General features: G+C 45.2%; 1 protein-coding gene across 4 annotated transcripts; it reads right to left on the bottom strand.

Moving 5' to 3' along the window:
- Positions 1-414: 414 nt before the first annotated feature.
- On the bottom strand, positions 415-8,876 carry LOC124708705 (mitogen-activated protein kinase kinase kinase YODA-like). Of its 4 annotated transcripts, none has more exons than XM_047240376.1 (13): positions 8,161-8,876; positions 7,332-8,072; positions 5,941-6,028; positions 5,769-5,831; positions 5,351-5,514; positions 5,183-5,258; positions 4,684-4,743; positions 4,449-4,559; positions 3,328-3,564; positions 3,127-3,218; positions 2,148-2,709; positions 2,002-2,054; positions 415-840 (listed from the first exon to the last, which is right to left on the bottom strand). In XM_047240376.1, exons 1-11 carry the CDS (start codon positions 8,685-8,687, stop codon positions 2,196-2,198), a joined length of 2,673 nt encoding a protein of 890 aa, XP_047096332.1. In that variant the 5' UTR covers positions 8,688-8,876; the 3' UTR covers positions 415-840; positions 2,002-2,054; positions 2,148-2,195. The 4 variants fall into 4 exon arrangements, with proteins under 4 accessions (XP_047096332.1, XP_047096333.1, XP_047096331.1 ...); XM_047240377.1 differs by having other exon boundaries at positions 2,002-2,047; XM_047240375.1 differs by having other exon boundaries at positions 2,002-2,709.
- Between the last annotated feature and the right edge of the window lie 7,720 nt (positions 8,877-16,596).

The following is a 16,596-nucleotide window of genomic DNA, read 5'->3' as shown; positions in this document are numbered from 1 at the left end:
ACTGGAGATGCCCTTAGTGCTCGGCTCAATGCTGTCGGGGCGATCTAGAATCTGTAGATGGCCAGGGATTGTTTGTTTTACCTTGGTACAAGCAGGGCGTACGCAACCGAATGGATGGAAGAGTCATCCATGATGCCAAATTGAGCTGACCAGGAATTTACCAAATCCTGGTGATAATGAGCACACAGGACAATGCAAACAGCTAACCTTCAACTTTCCCCACTCGCCAGACTTTACTTGGCTTCATACCAGCGGCACTTGGCACAAACATCTTGCCCCACAACATGCTCATAACGCATGGATGCAGTAACTTGCAGGAACAGCTACTACCAGTAGCAGCGCAGTAAGTACATACGGATTCAATATGGACAGCATACACGACCGCATCTAAAAAGTAACAAATGTGAGCCAAGCTAATTTAATCAGGGATCATATATTCATTTTATGAATCTCCAAAGTAACTGATACAGTTAACGGGTTTGCACATCTGCTGACGCTGCTGCAAAGCACTTTCAGTACTAAGTTTAACTTGCAGCGTTAGCTTCAACCCTCAGGTGAGATGTGTCGTTGTTAGGAGACCAGGTGCTGGATGGCTCAACTGTTACTTATGTGCAAAAGATTGGCTTTCACTTGAGATTACTTCTGTACAATGGCATCGGGACGCCATAAAAGAATAAATTACATATAACAGCGAGTGGAGTATACAGGCGGCGAGCTACTACTCTGGGCCCTTCAGTTTGTACGGGATCTTCAGTATACACTTCTGTCATTTTGACACATGTTAGCACGCCAGCTCTAGTATGCAAAGCTGAATTGTCCTGCCTGACAGAGATGGACAGTCTGCGATGTACAGAGAAAAATTAGCAACTATGACCCTGGAAATAAGTGTGACACAAAAGGTTCAAATGTTGATTTCAAGCTCACAAAGTGACGGCTGCACCTGATATATATGCACTACTAACAGGTGCGAAACTTCTGAGTTTTATTAAGTACTCCCTCCATTCCCTATTAATTGACGATGATTTAAATCATTGTCAATTAAAAGGGAACGGAGGGAGTAACAATTTAGAATAATCGGCATAATACATGCAAGTGAGTGGGAATATATAAACAAAGGCCAGCAACCACTTAAATCTGCAGGACTGTTACATCACTAAAATAGCAAAGATGAAACTGCCGATCTGAAGTTCGCAAAGTGGTGGCTGCACCTGATGTAGATTTATATTATATATGCACTACTAACAGGTGCAAAGGTTCAGAATTCTATTAAGAAACAATTCTGAACAAGCTGAATAATACTAGAACGAGGGGGTTGGCGGATCGGAGGAGAGTCCGGCGATCCGCAGCACCATTGCTTCTTCAAAGCGGGAGTGTTCTGATTCTGCCCTTCTTTGCAGGATCAGAGTTCCTCTTTCCCCTTCGTGGGCTTTGGGAAGGTGTTATGTGTTTGTGTGGTTGGCTTCTAGGCCGAGGATAGTTTGGTGGTGTCAGTTGTAATGTGCGTCACAGTTGTTGTTCGTGTTATCGACTTCTCGTCTTGAGTGGTCGGGTGTTCACCAACTACTCCCCAAGGTTCTTCGGGTCGAGTTGTATGGTGGGGTGTTCACCTTCTCTTGGGCTTGTCCAAACCTCTTTTCTATAGTGCATCGAAATGCAATGCTTTTTTTCATTTTCGCGAAAAATACTGGAATGAGAGGGCATAAAAATACCATTAATCAATCACTAAAACTGCCACCTCGTAAAAATGTTAAACATGAAATTGGTGTTTTATGTCTTTGGTGCAACAATAATCTAACCTAATTCCTTATTTGTACAAGCCCACCACAACTTTGGCAGCTAGCATGGTATAAAACCAGTTGCAAATTTTCTCGCAAAAAAAAACAGTTGCAAATTTAGCAGGATTGTGTACAAAACAATGAAGCTGCAACTGAATTCTGACTTCATGTAATTAAACACAGATAATCAACTAAAAACTGTGAGTTTATCACGAGGTACACATACCTTTGTCTATTTGTGCGATGACAACAAAGACTCCATCCGTCGACAGCTGTTAGCTTCAAAATAAATCAATGATATTTCCCATACAGTCATGCTATGATACAGTCCAGCTACTGAATGACGAAAGCAGCTGAAAACCACTCAGTTACCTTGCCAAGCTTCAAAAAAAATACCACTTGGCTGTTTATCCTTGATACTTAGTTATCACGCCTCAGTCCAAGGTGTGGAGAACCAGATGTGAAGTCTAGTGAAGGATTTGGCTTCACATGATCCACAAAGGCATGACGAGTGAAATGTTCAGAAGGTGACAATCTATCACGCAAATCAAAAACGTTTCCAAGCCTCTTTCCAAATTGAGGGCTCAGAATGTCAGTGTCAGAAGCTACCCTTTCCTGAAGCCCCTGTGAGACTTGATGCACTCTAACAAATTGTCCAATGTGACGATCTGTAGGCCGGCTGGGGAAGTGATCATCTGGACCGCTTGATGCGATTGCAAATCCTTCATTGCTATAGGTTGGTTGCTTTAAATGGTTAAAAGGAATGGCACCATTACCACCAGACAGGGGAGTGGAAGCGCCTGAAAGAGTTCTCGGGCTCGAAATTGGAGAGGGTGACATTCTGCAATTTGTATTTTGGGGAGACCTTGACCTTAACAGAGGACTTCCACATGGAGAAACTGGACAGGATATATTGCTCCGTATATGGAGATCACTGCAGAAATAAACAACAATTTGAGGTGCCATGAACAGATAAATAAAGATCACCAGAAATCCATTTCCTGGCAACCATGAGGTTAGCTGTAGACACTAAACAGTGCACTAAAAAAAGGTGGGAACCTAGGCGCTGCCCTTAGTCAGTCCAGCACACCTAGGTGCCCGTTTAGCCTGAATAGTCCACAACTATTAGGTGCTAGGCGCCACCTAGAGCCCTTTAAAGACACTGGCAGTAGAAAACAGTAGGAGGTTTGGTGGCCCGCTTGATCAGTGGTGCAAAAAGGTCTGAGCAAGATGGCTCTAGTTTGCATAGCTAATGTTTTTTAGTTCTCGGTTACTAGCTTGCTAATGTGTTAAGACACAGTGATGGTGTGTGCTCCTAAAGTGAATAAGGAGAACTTGGGAGATGCTGTACCTGTGTTTTGAAGAAAACTTTGCGCCCCTTCTCTGGTAAATCGTCTGACCCTCCAATCCCAATGACGAGATATTTCTTGTGTGCCCAACCACCTAAAACATCAGTGGATGCTTAGAAGACTGAGCAGACCACAAGAATAACAAAAGAAGACAGTTGATCATCCACGGAATGTCAGTTATAACAGAAGTATTCAGGCGGTACCTTGGAACTTGGTCTACAAGATATCACAGCCAGATGTTCCAAAGAATCAGAAATAACAGATTTCTCATGTGGGACTCTATTTTGTATGAACGGGTGTTGCAAAAGCTCCATTGCCGAGGGACGTTGAGAAGGATCACGTTGCAGGCACTTTCTGATGAAGTCCTTGCCCTGCTCTGAGAGGTGATCTGGTATTGGTGGAAGTTCCTTGCTATTTCCAATCTTGAACATTGCAGCAATCTGTAGGAGAGAAAAGCGAGGAAGTATTTGATGATCACTTCACTTCTGATTACCAGCCGAAAGAGCAAAGCCTTGTCTCAATATTTCGTACAATTACATGCAAGTAAATGTGTTTTAATGTTTCCACGTTGAGACAGTAACAAGTTCTTAAACAGCTCAGGAACATAAAAGGTGTTGTATCCATTCATCTGGTGTGGAAAAAGTGTTTTAATAGCCTATGAATAGGTCATGTTGCATAGAACTCTTGGTCTACTAGTACCCGTGTTTACAAGTGGGTAGCTGGTCCATTTCTGTTGGTAACTGGTAACATTTTGGCAAGGAGGTAGTCTGCACTGCAACCATCAATTTTTCCTTTTTTATATATGATTTTACAAAAACATTTATCTGCGGAGGGTGGGTAATGCCAGACAATAAAGATGTGCAGGAGAACTTAACATACTACACCTATTCACAGTACAAGTAATTCATAGTTTACATATGCCAGGTTATTTTGGTACTCCCTCCGATCCATATTAGTTGCCACTTGCCACTAACATAGATGTATCTAGAGATATTTTAGTTCTAGGTACATCCATACTAGTGGCAAGTAATATGAATCGGAGGGAGTAATATAATGTGCACGTGGCTAATCACTCCAAGCAGCATGCTAACTCTATCAAGGTAAACTGAAAAAAAGTTAGCTTCCAGGACACTGTCAAATTAAAGAAACCCAAGATAGCCATCATCCGAAACAAATAGCAAAAACAGCAAATCAATCTTAAGCCGCATTGCACTCTTGGTCTTGAGCGACTTGAACAATATTCGTGAAGTTCAAAAGCATGTCACATTAGCCTCTGATGTTGCAGAACAAATATAAAGCGCATCTTTGTGGTAATAATACTGACCCCTTCATACTGGCTCCATGGGGGTTTTGAGGTAGCCATCTCCAGGACGGTGCATCCTAAACTCCATATGTCGACCGCAAGATTGCATCCTCCATTTGAACTTTTTATAACCTGCATGCATGTCACGTGTACATCCGTGATTAAAACAAAACAACAAGACACACATGAAACTCAAACGAAAAAAAATATATATATACGGAGTAGTAAAGTAGGAGCATAAGATTTTCAACAATACCTCTGGAGCCATCCAATATGGACTACCCTTAAATGAGAAAGGACATTGCTGCCCATTGATCTGCGAAAAGGAACCAAAAAAGTGAATAGAAGACACAATTAATACAGCACAGTAATGAGTAAAATACATTTATCGTGTTCTAAGAGAGGTCATTCGTGACTTATCAGATCTATCAAAATACGAGGGGCACCATTAACATCAGTAGTTAATGTAGTATGCACAGCACCACAACTGCTGACCATGGGGTACAAGAACAAGTTGACATACAGACACTGACAAGGGCAGGAAATACGACATGTCTATCTAATTCAAGTGGTTACGTCAATGGCTTTATGGGCAAAACACATGACATAAAGGAATGAAAGGAAGGCACATCTGATTTCCTCCTTGAAAAATAGGTAAAGTTATTTCTAGAAAGGTGATGTGACCAGATTCTTCCATAAGAAAGTGAAGTGACCAGATTGTTCTATAAGAAAGTGAAGTGACCAGAAAAACTTACATGTTTAGCCATTCCAAAGTCTGCAAGCTTAACACGACCACTAGGATCAACTAGTATGTTTGCACCTTTTATATCCCTGCATATTGTGTAAGAGAGATTTTAATAAACCAGTGTTCCACTAATGAATTCAGCCAAAAAAAAATGCAACGAAAGCAAATTGAATGATACCTATGGACTGTATTCTTCGCATGTAAATAAGCTAATCCAGAAAGTATCTGTTGGGTGTAGCTGCGTATTGCTGGTTCACCAAGCTGTCCATACTCCTGTAGAAGTTTATGGATAGATCCGCCAGATACATACTCCAAGTATATATAGAGTTTGTCATCAACCTGCTTTGGGGCATAATAATGTATAAAGTCATTCCAAAAATTGAAAGTGGTTCATAAAGAACCCTTCCAATGAAATTCGAGAAGTTATAAAAACTCCCTTGCAGCCTATGATAGAGGCCTAAAGCGAGAAGGGTACAAAAATGATAACAACCTTATAGGTACTATAATCTCCTGAACTTCAGGAAAAGATAGCAGCCTAATTGGAAAGCAAAGAAAACAAGAGTAAATAAATACCAATAGAAGGAAACTGTTCATACCGTTTCTGAGCCATAGTATCGTACGATATTTGGATGTTGTAAGCGGCTCAAGAGTGATATTTCCTGAGAAAACAAAAGAAATGATAAATGGAAAAAATAAAGGCAATAATAAATGAGCTGATCTTTTCACCAATTTAGAATTGTAGATGCAAACGCAATCGGAAAACTGTACCTGCCCCAACTGCTTTGCGCTTTCCTTTGATTTAGGATCATCTGAGAATAGGGTAACCTCTTTCATAGCACACATTTCACCGCTGTCACTGATATTGATGGTGAAATCAAAACAAGGGGAGAGAACTGTGAGGAATCAGGACATGATTTAAACACGCTCAAATAGTCATCATATCGTACTAGCAAGGAACCTGTGAGATGCTACGGATTTACAAAAAAGTTGCGATACATGTGAACAAGACCAATTACGTCATTTAACCATAAATGGCCTTTTTTTCTACCCGGACATTATTTTATCCACGAGCTGCACACTAAGAATATGCACGGTGTGATTTTTAAAAAGATTTTAAGAAATCCTATGATAAGGTACGCTGGTCGGCTTAACAAGGTTTGCGAATGAAGGGGTTTTCCTCGACTTGGAGAGCGTGGGCGGTCGATTTTGTCCAGCAGAGTAGTGTTGCCATTGAAGTCAATGATGTCATTGGACCGTTTTTTCAAACTAAGAAAGGCCTTCGACAGGGGGGTCCTTTATCACATGTTTTCTTTAACATCATGGCTGATATGCTTGCAATCTTAATTAATAGGGCCAAGGCAGCCTAGGTATAAAAGATATGGATGTTAAAAATAAATGCCTACTGACTAAGTGGCTCGACAAATTGTTTACTGGAGACTGGGTTTGGCAGTCGCTTTTGCATAATAAACATTTGAGTCAAAAGCTACTTTCTTCGTTTACAACCAAGCCGGCGGACTCACACTTTTGGAGGGGCATCATGACGGTTAAGGGTGATTTCATGCAGTTTGAGTCACTCTGTGTAGAGAATGGTGAATTGGTAAGATTTTGGGAGGACAGATAGCTCAGGGAAACACCATTTTCGTTATGTACCCTAGATTATTCAATATTGTTAGTTAAAAGCAATAGAAACTAAGGATGTCGACCAATACTAAGAATTGTATGTACTATGTAGTAGGTGTGGACTTTACAAAAGTTGCATAAGGCTATGATTTGAATGATTTTTATTCGCTAGTTTTTAGTTCCTTACCAGAACCAGTGCATGGCACCATAAAGTTATATTAAGATGCTAAGCCATCTAGCTTTTAACTGAAGAAAAAATAGTAGGAACAAGCTACAGCGTTCATCAGATAAAATAGTTACTATAGCTCTCCAATAACAAAAACAATGTATGCGACAATATGACATAAAACAAGACTTGTTCTAAAAGCCTGTACACAAAAAGACCTTGCTTAGTTTGAAAAACCCACAGAAAAATAAGATGGCCAGAACAGAACAGGTTCTGTATTAAAACAACTACCTTAAAAAAACTCTAAGAATGCTTAATGTATAGAGAGCCATACGGTGAAAATTTGCAGTTTCATATGTAGAGAAACACATACCTGTTAAAGCCAACATATACATGGCCAAATGTCCCACGGCCAATCAGCTTGCCCTTCTTCCATCGTGATCCCGGACTTGGTGGAGTCTCTGTTCTACCAGGACTGTGAGGTACTGAAATAGGACTGGCCGGCGTGGACTTGTTTGGAAAATATGAACTATTTGAGATGCTTAATGGTGGAAGGGGCAATCTGTGAGTTTGCTTCTTCTTCCCACCATCATTCTGACTTGTTGGAGATCCAGGTGCCATCCCTCCAGACCTCGTATGTAATGGAGAAACACTTCCACTATGCACCCTGGAGCTAGGGCCAGGACTTGTCATTCTTGGGCTAGGAATTGGTGAACACTCTGGACTACCCCTGCTGGGCTGCCAAAAAAGCTGGGCTAGCATATCACCACCTACCGAGTTATGACCAGATGTTTGCCCTGAACCTGGACTGGAGCACTGACCAGAGCCAAGGAAAGTAACATCTGCATGAGGCTTCACTGCCCAAAAGGCTGAAGTTGGAATATGATCTGGGCATATTCTTCTCGGGCTTCTAGAAGGACTTGACATCAAACTATTGGGAGCACTCTCCAAGACTACCGGCCGAAGATTTTGTAGAATGGGTTGGTGATTGTCAGCTGCAATACCTCTCGGTGATGTGGACATTGTATGGTTACTAAGGAATTGATTAGTTGGCTTGGTCATTTCCTTGGTACTCTTGGTGGTAATAGCACCAGGGCGCTCTTTGTGCACATTACTTGAGGGTTCAAACAGAATAAAATATATGGTAAGAGCAAGTTTGAACAAAGAGGCACAAAATTAATGCACTACAGTAAGGAGCATACCTTGACTTGCTCCTGGAAGCAACATTTGTTGCGTTTTCAGCATCATTTCCAACAGGGCTTGGAAGCTGAGAATCTCCACGATCATCGCTATCAGCAGAACAGTTGCTAGAGACTGAAGCAATCACTATTTCTGACCTTTTCTGAGGCTTGTTAGGTTTAGGAAGTGGCAGAAGCAGTGGCGGTTTGCCACGTTTTTCTAATATTGGCTTCGATTGGGTGACATCAGAAATGGTGCGTGTCACTGCAGGACGTAATCCCGGGAGAGGAAGTGGCTGGGAATGCACCCTATCAGCTGAAAAGCTTTGACAGCGAGAAACTTCTTTGGAAGGTGAAGTTGCGCGCGATACTGTAGTGGACCGGCAGACCTTTTCAGCAGCTGCATCATGACCACGTCTATAGCTCCGTTTCGATTTTGTGGTTCCTTTTTGCTCATTCGGACTTATCAGGCGATGGAAAGTATCGATGAGGTTCTCTTTGGTGGTCTTCTTTGCATCTTTTGATGAAGACTTCCCCCACCATGATGGCATATCGAATGTAGAAGATTCTGTGGTGGGCCTAACCCGCTATGTACTCACCACAATGTTATCAAAACTGATCGATTACCATATTCTGCCAATAAGATGAGAGCATAAGCACGGCTTTCCTCGTGATGACATATAACACCACCCTTGACTTCCCCGATGGACTGGCAACAATATAACAACCTACAGCCCAATCACTGCAAAACCAATAGTTGAAGAAGGATTAAGACTCCAGCTAGCACATTCTTCACCTCAAAGTCTGTAAAACTTGTAGAGATACTATGAAACGCAGTACTTTAATTCAGTTGAAATCAGTATACAGCATGTGCCAATAGCAGAAACGGAAAGGGGAACGCATCATGTTTCCAGACTCCATTCAGGTATAAGAGGTTATCGAGGTCACCATCGACAGTCTAATAATACTAAGGAATATCACCGGTACGTAACAATCTAACAACCTGTAGTGCGGCAACAAGGTTCATTTGGTTGGGAGGAAAATCACATGTAAAATTGCACCGCAACAAAGCACCAAGTCAGGCTCTCTCTGGCACTACAGAGGGTGGAACTGAACAGGGAGCACGGGGTTTGGTCGAACCCCGAAAACAATCCGGGAAATGAACCGCTCCTAGCAGTACTGATTCGGGATCTCGGAAGCAGCAGCAGCTTTGAGTTCCCGGAAAATCGGCACGGAAACACGTGGTCGGATGCACCCGCGCGCCTCGATGGTCCGTCCGCCCTGTCTACGGGATCTACGAGCAGCCTCGAAGGAGGGGATCTGGCTGGATTCGATTTTTCACGGGACGGGGAGGAAACGAAGAACGATCCGACCAGAGCTAGGGCTTCGCTTACCGCCGGAAGGAAGGAACCGCGCGAGGGCCACGCCGCAGCGGTAGCGGCGGGAGGGGGGCCGGAGGGGAGGGGAGGATCGCGGGAGAGCCGAGCTCCGCCGCTCCGAGATGGCCGGCGAGCTTCGGTGGTGTGGTGGGGTGGGGAGGAATTTTCCTTGCGGGTGCGAGCGAGGGAGTTGAGGAGTGTGTCTGGCTGTGTGCAGTGGATTTGGGAGCAGAAGAGAAGGTGAGAGCTTTGGGTTCCGGGGAAAGGTACCGCAGCGCAGAGGCAGATTTACATTAGACAACGGGCAAATCCGTATTTCGCTGGATTCGTCCCCCTTTTCTTAAAGAAATATACCGTATTTGTCCCCACATGTCATATCCGCCTGGAAAATTTTGAGCGTCGCAGCCGTATGTCAGCCACACATCTCAAAAGTCGACGCCAGCGGGGAGTGGCGGGGCCAACAGTCAGCGACACATTCAATTTTAACCTAATCATCGCCTACCTCGCGACGAAAGTTATTGGCGCGCAGCGGCGGTGTAGTTTCCGCAGACGCTAATGAGCGCCCCGCTCCCCCGCCTCCCTACGGCCTATAAAAAGGCCGCTCTCGCATCATCCATCCCACACAAACCCTAGCGCCTCTCTCCACAACCCTAGCCACCACCATCTGAAGAGACGACGCCATGTCTGGTAGAGGCCGAGGTCGCGGTTGTGGTCGTGGCCGCGGCAGAGCTGCACGCTCGACGTCGCCTGCGACGCCGTCGTCTTCATCGTCGGACCTGCAGGAGGAGGAGCGGCAAATGTTGTTCGAGTTCGTCGTCGTCCTCAAGGGCGACCCACTCGGCATCCAGAGGCTGACGGATAAGTTCGCCGACTTCGTCGCCGGCAACGAGCAGGCCTCTCTACATCTGCGAAGGCTGCCTGCGGCTGCTACCGGTCGACGCGCGCGGCAAGATGTACCTCCACATCGGCTAGGAGAAGTTCGCGCGCTACCACCACCTCGAAGTCGTCTTCGTGCTCATGTTCTCCTACCTTGGTGAGGGGGATATGAGCGTCAATGTCTTCAACGAGACGCGTTGCCGCTGGCACTACCACGGCGACAGCGCCGAGGAGGAGGACAACTGAGTATTATTTCTTCGCAGCGAAAATAGGTCGAGAGGTTTCTGGTTGTTCTTCCTCGAAAGAACCAACAAGGACACCGATGTACCGTCACAAGCTGGATTTTCTAGTTTGGGTGACTGGGAGTGCCTGAGAGTATTCTTTCTTAGCAGCGAACACACGAAAACTGCGATGCCAACACTAATTAGGTTTCGTTATTTTGCAATGTTTTATATTTGTGTCAACCATGGTTCAAACTATGTATTAGTTTGTGGAAACCATGTTCCAAATTATGTCTTCGTGTAAACATGTTTCCAATTATGTATTAGTTTGTGGAATGTTTCTTCTCTTTATTCGATTTTTATGCTTTTATTTGAGATTTTAATTCAAATCATCTATCGGGACCATTGGTTTGAAGGCGCCGGGGTGGGAACAGGACCCCCAAATAGAGGATGCAGTGTCGGCGCCCCCCATACGGAAGTGTCGACGCCTCTGCCGGCGAATATTTGGAGGGGGCGGTGGAGATGCTCTTACTGCTTCTTATAGCGTCTATAATTTTTTTATAGAGACTGAGGTGAATATACTAGACTTCAAATGGATGGAGTCAACGTACTGATGCAAAAATAGCACACAATCTCATCTCACCTTGCAGGAATACTTACAGGAGAGGCTCCTTCTTCCTTGTTCATTGCTCGACGTTGTCGTTGCTATCTTCTTCCTTGCCACCGGTGTTGGTTCTAGTCCCCCGTCGTCACCTACTTGTTCGACCGGATCCGCTTGCTTGTCATCATCGCACGCTAGCTTGACCGTCGGCGCCTGAGTGAGATGAGGGGGCACGGGATAGGATAGCGTTAGGGTCATGAAAGGCGGGTCATTGTTTTTTTTTTCTTTTTTTTAGGGACGGGGGGAGAGATATGAATACAAGTAGATGTATTTCCCGGTTTGTTAGGTCCACGACAAAGTGGTCTATGAGTTCTCAAAATTGTCCAAACAATACTCTTCTAAGTGATGTTGTGATAGTTCATCCCTTCATGCTCCTATCCACATTTATGGGTTGTTAATTTCATCTTATATATGATTTTTATTAGTTTGCAAAGAAAACCAATCAAGTATATTAATGAACCTTGATGACCTTTAATTTTAAAATAGACAATCATTTCACGTCAATCAAATTTATCATCTCAACTATTGCCACCAATTCAATCGTGCATATTCATGTCAGACAAACTTTCTTCATGTGTCTTATACCATTTAATTTTATTTATAAAATTAATTTTCTAAAGAGAATCCGGCCATAATGGGGCATCCTTCTAGTTCTTCTAGGTAACTACAAAATTGCACATAGTAAAAATCATTTAAAATTAGGTGAAAAACAATTTATTTTTTTCTTTTATTCTTTTGATCTAGACTCTAGAGAAGTAGAGAGTCTAGAGTAACTCGATCGTATCGTTCGGAGAGAGCTCCAACCCTTACATCGTTGCATCATCTTTTTTGGTTATTATTTGGTTCTTATCCATGATATGACTTAGATCTTGTGTTAATCTCCATGACAAGCTCTAGTTCATCGAGAACGGATTTTGCATGAAAAACTTATTACATTTTCAAGGTTGAAGGTTTTACCGGTTTGTCTTTTTTAGATAGGTTAAACCTCTCATCATTTGTTTCTATCCTCCCTGCTGGACTATGATGGTTCCCTGCATGATATTGTAGAGCTTGTTACTAGCTTCGAAACGAGCCCAAGATCATCAAAATTGGAGTCCGGATGCTTAAGTTATGTTCGTTCTCGTTTTGTTGTCCCTCCTAGTTTTTAGGGGGCGGATTATCCAGCTCAAGTTGGGGGCAGATAATCTGAACCGGTTTATCCGGGCCGGATTATTTGGAAATATCCGGCCCCGGAAAAATGGCTAAGGACCTAAACGAAATGGTCCTAGTATACCCCCGAATTATTGGTCGGATATTTCAACTCGGGGCCCGGATAATCTGGTCTGCGGCGGATAGTCCAGCCTGGGAGGCCCCAACGGTAATATTTTATTGGGAAGGGATATTTAAGACCCCCTTCTTTTTCCTTGGGCTGGTTGCTTCTCTCTCTCTCTCTCTCCCTACTCTATTGTTGACTTTGAGAAGCTCCCTCTCTCTCTAATCCCCCATGATTCTTGCTCATATTTGAGCAAAAGAGAGAGGAGATCTAGATCCACACTTTGACCAACCCGAATCATCTCTTTGTGAGTAAATCTTTGGGATCTAGATCTTGGAGAATTTGGCAATCTCCCATTTGTGCTTCATCTCCTATTCCCCCATTAGCTTTTGTAGCTTTGTTGGAATTTGAGAGAGAATGAGTTGAGCATCTTGGTGGTGTTCTTGACATTGCATTTAGTGCATCAGTTTGAGTTCTCCACAGTGATTCCTAGATGGCTTAGTGGTATTTGTGGTATTCTTGGGACCTCCAATTAAGTTGTAGAGATTCCTCAAGTTTTGTGAAGCCTTTGTGGTGAATTTCTTGGGAGTCTCCAATTAAGTTGTGGAGATTTCCCAAGCTTTGTGCGAGTTCGAGTGACCACCCTCAAGGTTCCATAGTGGATTGAGGACTTCCCTTTTTGGTGGGAAGGGTCAAGGAGAATACGATGAGGCATTTATGGCGTTTGGAGTGCTTTGTCATCCACACCGCTCCAACGGAGAGTAGCACTCGTAAGAATGTGAACTTCGGGATACATCGTTGTCTCTGCGTCACCTCAGTTATTTCCATACCCGAACTCTTTACTTATGCACTTTACTTTGTGATAACCTTCGTGCTTGAAGTTATGTCTAATTATCCAGCTCAAGTTGGGGGCAGATAATCTGAACCGGTTTATCCGGGCCGGATTATTTGGAAATATCCGGCCCCCCGAAAAATGGCTAAGGACCTAAACGAAATGGTCCTAGTATACCCCCGAATTATTGGTCGGATATTTCAACTCGGGGCCCCGGATAATATGGCATGGGGCGGATAGTCCAGCCTAGGAGGCCCCAACGGTAATATTTTATTGCGAAGGGGTATTTAAGACCCCCTTCTTTTTCCTTGGGCTGGTTGCTTCTCCCTCTCTCTCTCCCTACTCTATTGTTGACTTTGAGAAGCTCCCTCTCTATCTAATCCCCCCATGATTCTTGCTCATATTTGAGCAAAAGAGAGAGGAGATCCAGATCCACACTTTGACCAAATCAAATCATCTCTTTGTGAGTAAATATTTGGGATCTAGATCTTGGAGAATTTGACAATCTCCCATTTGTGCTTCATCTTCTATTCCCTCAATAGCTTTTGTAGCTTTGTTGGAATTTGAGAGAGAATGAGTTGAGCATCTTGGTGGTGTTCTTGCCATTGCATTTGGTGCATCGGTTTGAGTTCTCCACGGTGGTCCTAGATGGCTTAGTGGTCTTTGGTATTCTTGGGGCCTCCAATTAAGTTGTAGAGATTCCTCAAGTTTTGTGAAGCCTTTATGATGAATTTCTTGGGAGTCTCCAATTAAGTTGTGGAGATTTCCCAAGCTTTGTGCAGGTTCAGTGACCACCCTCAAGGTTCCATAGTGGACTGAGGAATTCCCTTTTCGGTGGGAAGGGTCAAGGAGAATACGATGAGGCATTTATGGCGTTTGGAGTGCTTTGTCATCCACACCGCTCCAACAGAGAGTAGCACTCGCAAGAATGTGAACTTCGGGATACATCGTTGTCTCCGCGTCACCTCAGTTATTTCTATACCCGAACTCTTTACTTATGCAGTTTACTTTGTGATAACCTCTTCGTGCTTGAAGTTATATCTAATTATCACATAGTTGCTTCTCTTGCTTATCATATGTTATTGGTGTACATAGGTGAACCCTAGTTATATAGGTATGTGCTTGCCAAATTAAACGCTAGTTTTATTCCGCATTTGTTAAGCCATATTCGTAAAAGTTTTAAACCGCATAGTCACCCTCTAGACGACATCTGTTGTGCGTATACTTTATGGGTATATCAACGGCATGGCCTACATCCGGCAAGCCCGGGTGGCCCATAGATGGTGGTGAGGCATGTGGCCCATCGGGCGGCCCAGTTGCTGTAGATCCTGAAGGATGAAGTCAAGCCCAGGAACAGGAAGCCGGATCTCTACCGACCTACGAAGGAGGCCGGATCCATGACGGCCCGTGAAGTATCCGGATCCAGCACGTACTTAGAGGAAGGTGGATCCTTGACGTAAACGGCAAGACATTATACCGTAGTTAGGCAACTTGTATTCCGGCTAGGACTCTCCATGTAAACCCTAGATCCGTGCGCCTTTATAAGCCGGATCCTGGGAGCCCTAGAGGCACAACCACAACTCATTGTAACAACGCGAAAGCGCCCGGATAATTCCGGACAAGCAGCGGTAGGCCCTGTCATCGTGCGGGTGTTCCGAAGGCTGGGTAACTCGCGTACCACCGTCCCGTGTGCACTCCGCCCTATGGCCCCTACTTCTTCTCCCCCTCGTGAGGATCCCTCCTCCGAGGTACCGTCGATTAGGCAACGACGGTTGGCGCCCACCGTGGGGCCTGCGGCGTCACGGAGGCCGGAACCGGGAGGGTTCCGCCATGGGAAGCTACGACGACACCATCGCTGTGGGGCGTGTCCTTTACGCCGGAAATCTGCCGATCGTCCCTCCGGATGAGTGTTGGATTCCGGCTAAAACCGACCCCGTCAAGCTCTCCATCGTCCCAGTTGGCGGCATACACATCTTCATCGGGGAAACCGTCGATTCCGACGGAAACCCACTGGTAAGTAGCGCTGACGCGACCGCCGCTGAGCAGGACGCAGTCGCAAAGATCCGATCTGAGACGCAGGAACTTCCTCGCGAAGATTCCGCCTTAGATCTGAAAAAATCAAATCCGACCCAATCCGCCCCTGAGCAGGAAATAACGGTGGAAGACCAATGCAGATCCGCCTGGGTCTCCCGGGTGTTAGAAAAGCAAAGGTGTCACTTCGTGCACTTCTTGGCCCATACCGCCGGAACCGCCCTCAAGAAGCCGGAGCTGGTCCCGAGCGAGTCGAGGCCCCGGAAAACAACGCTGCTCCGGATCAGCAAGAGGCTGTCGGAGAAAGCGGAACTCCGGCTGAAGAGTCAATTTTGGGAAACCTAAGCCCAATTTCCGGAGACACCCAATCCATGGACACTGAAGAGTTCGATCGCAAGGTGAGGGAATATGGATACGGTGATCAGCCTGAAGTTGATTCCGCCCAACCAAAGCAGGTACTTGCAACCCGTAGCGGCGGCCGGGAGAACACGGATCGAAGAGGCGAGGCACCCAATCCGACCCCCGGCCATCCCATCGAGAGATCTCCAATGTCGCGGGAGCGACCCCGTAGGGATTCTTTCTCGGAGTGCCTCCTGTCGCTCGAAGAGATGGTCGCACAAGCGAGGCATGGATGCGGTTTATCGCTCGGATATTCTTAACAAACCCATCACTCCCGAAGACGTAGAAGCATTAGAAGCTAAGAGAGTGGAGCTGCTGGCCACAGCCAAGAAGTTTAAGGACACCGCAGCCGCCATGCTTCGGAGGAAAGGAAGCACGCCGCAGTTTTGTGGAAGACTTCATCCGAGCGTGAGCGGGAGGTGGACGAAGGACTGGCGAAGGTCAGGGAACTCCGAAAGCATTGGGAGGACAAGATCGTTGAAGCTGATCGGGAGGTAGAAAAAGTCCGGCGTGAGTTGATAGCTCCCCGCAGGATCACCTTCGCAACTCCAACGGAGCAGCAGCCGTTCGCAACCCCAAAGGACAATATGACGAAGGCCGCAGAGATCTTGAAGAAAAACAACGAGGAGATTGACATCGACTATGTTCGCACGCTCGTTGCTTCAGCAGTAAGGCAGCAGAGCAATGCATACACTTCGCGCAAGTTGGAATCCAACCCGGAGCATTGCATCTCCACTGCGCAGAAGGACGCCCACGACAATCGCCATCGAGATGACGAATCGCGAACCGGATCCTCGGAACGAAGAAGG

The sequence above is a fragment of the Lolium rigidum genome, chromosome 4 (assembly GCF_022539505.1).
Source record: "Lolium rigidum isolate FL_2022 chromosome 4, APGP_CSIRO_Lrig_0.1, whole genome shotgun sequence".
Classification (NCBI taxonomy): Eukaryota; Viridiplantae; Streptophyta; class Magnoliopsida; order Poales; family Poaceae; genus Lolium; species Lolium rigidum.
The sequence above is the reverse complement of the archived record's forward strand: the minus strand, read 5'-3'. Positions and strand labels throughout refer to the sequence as shown.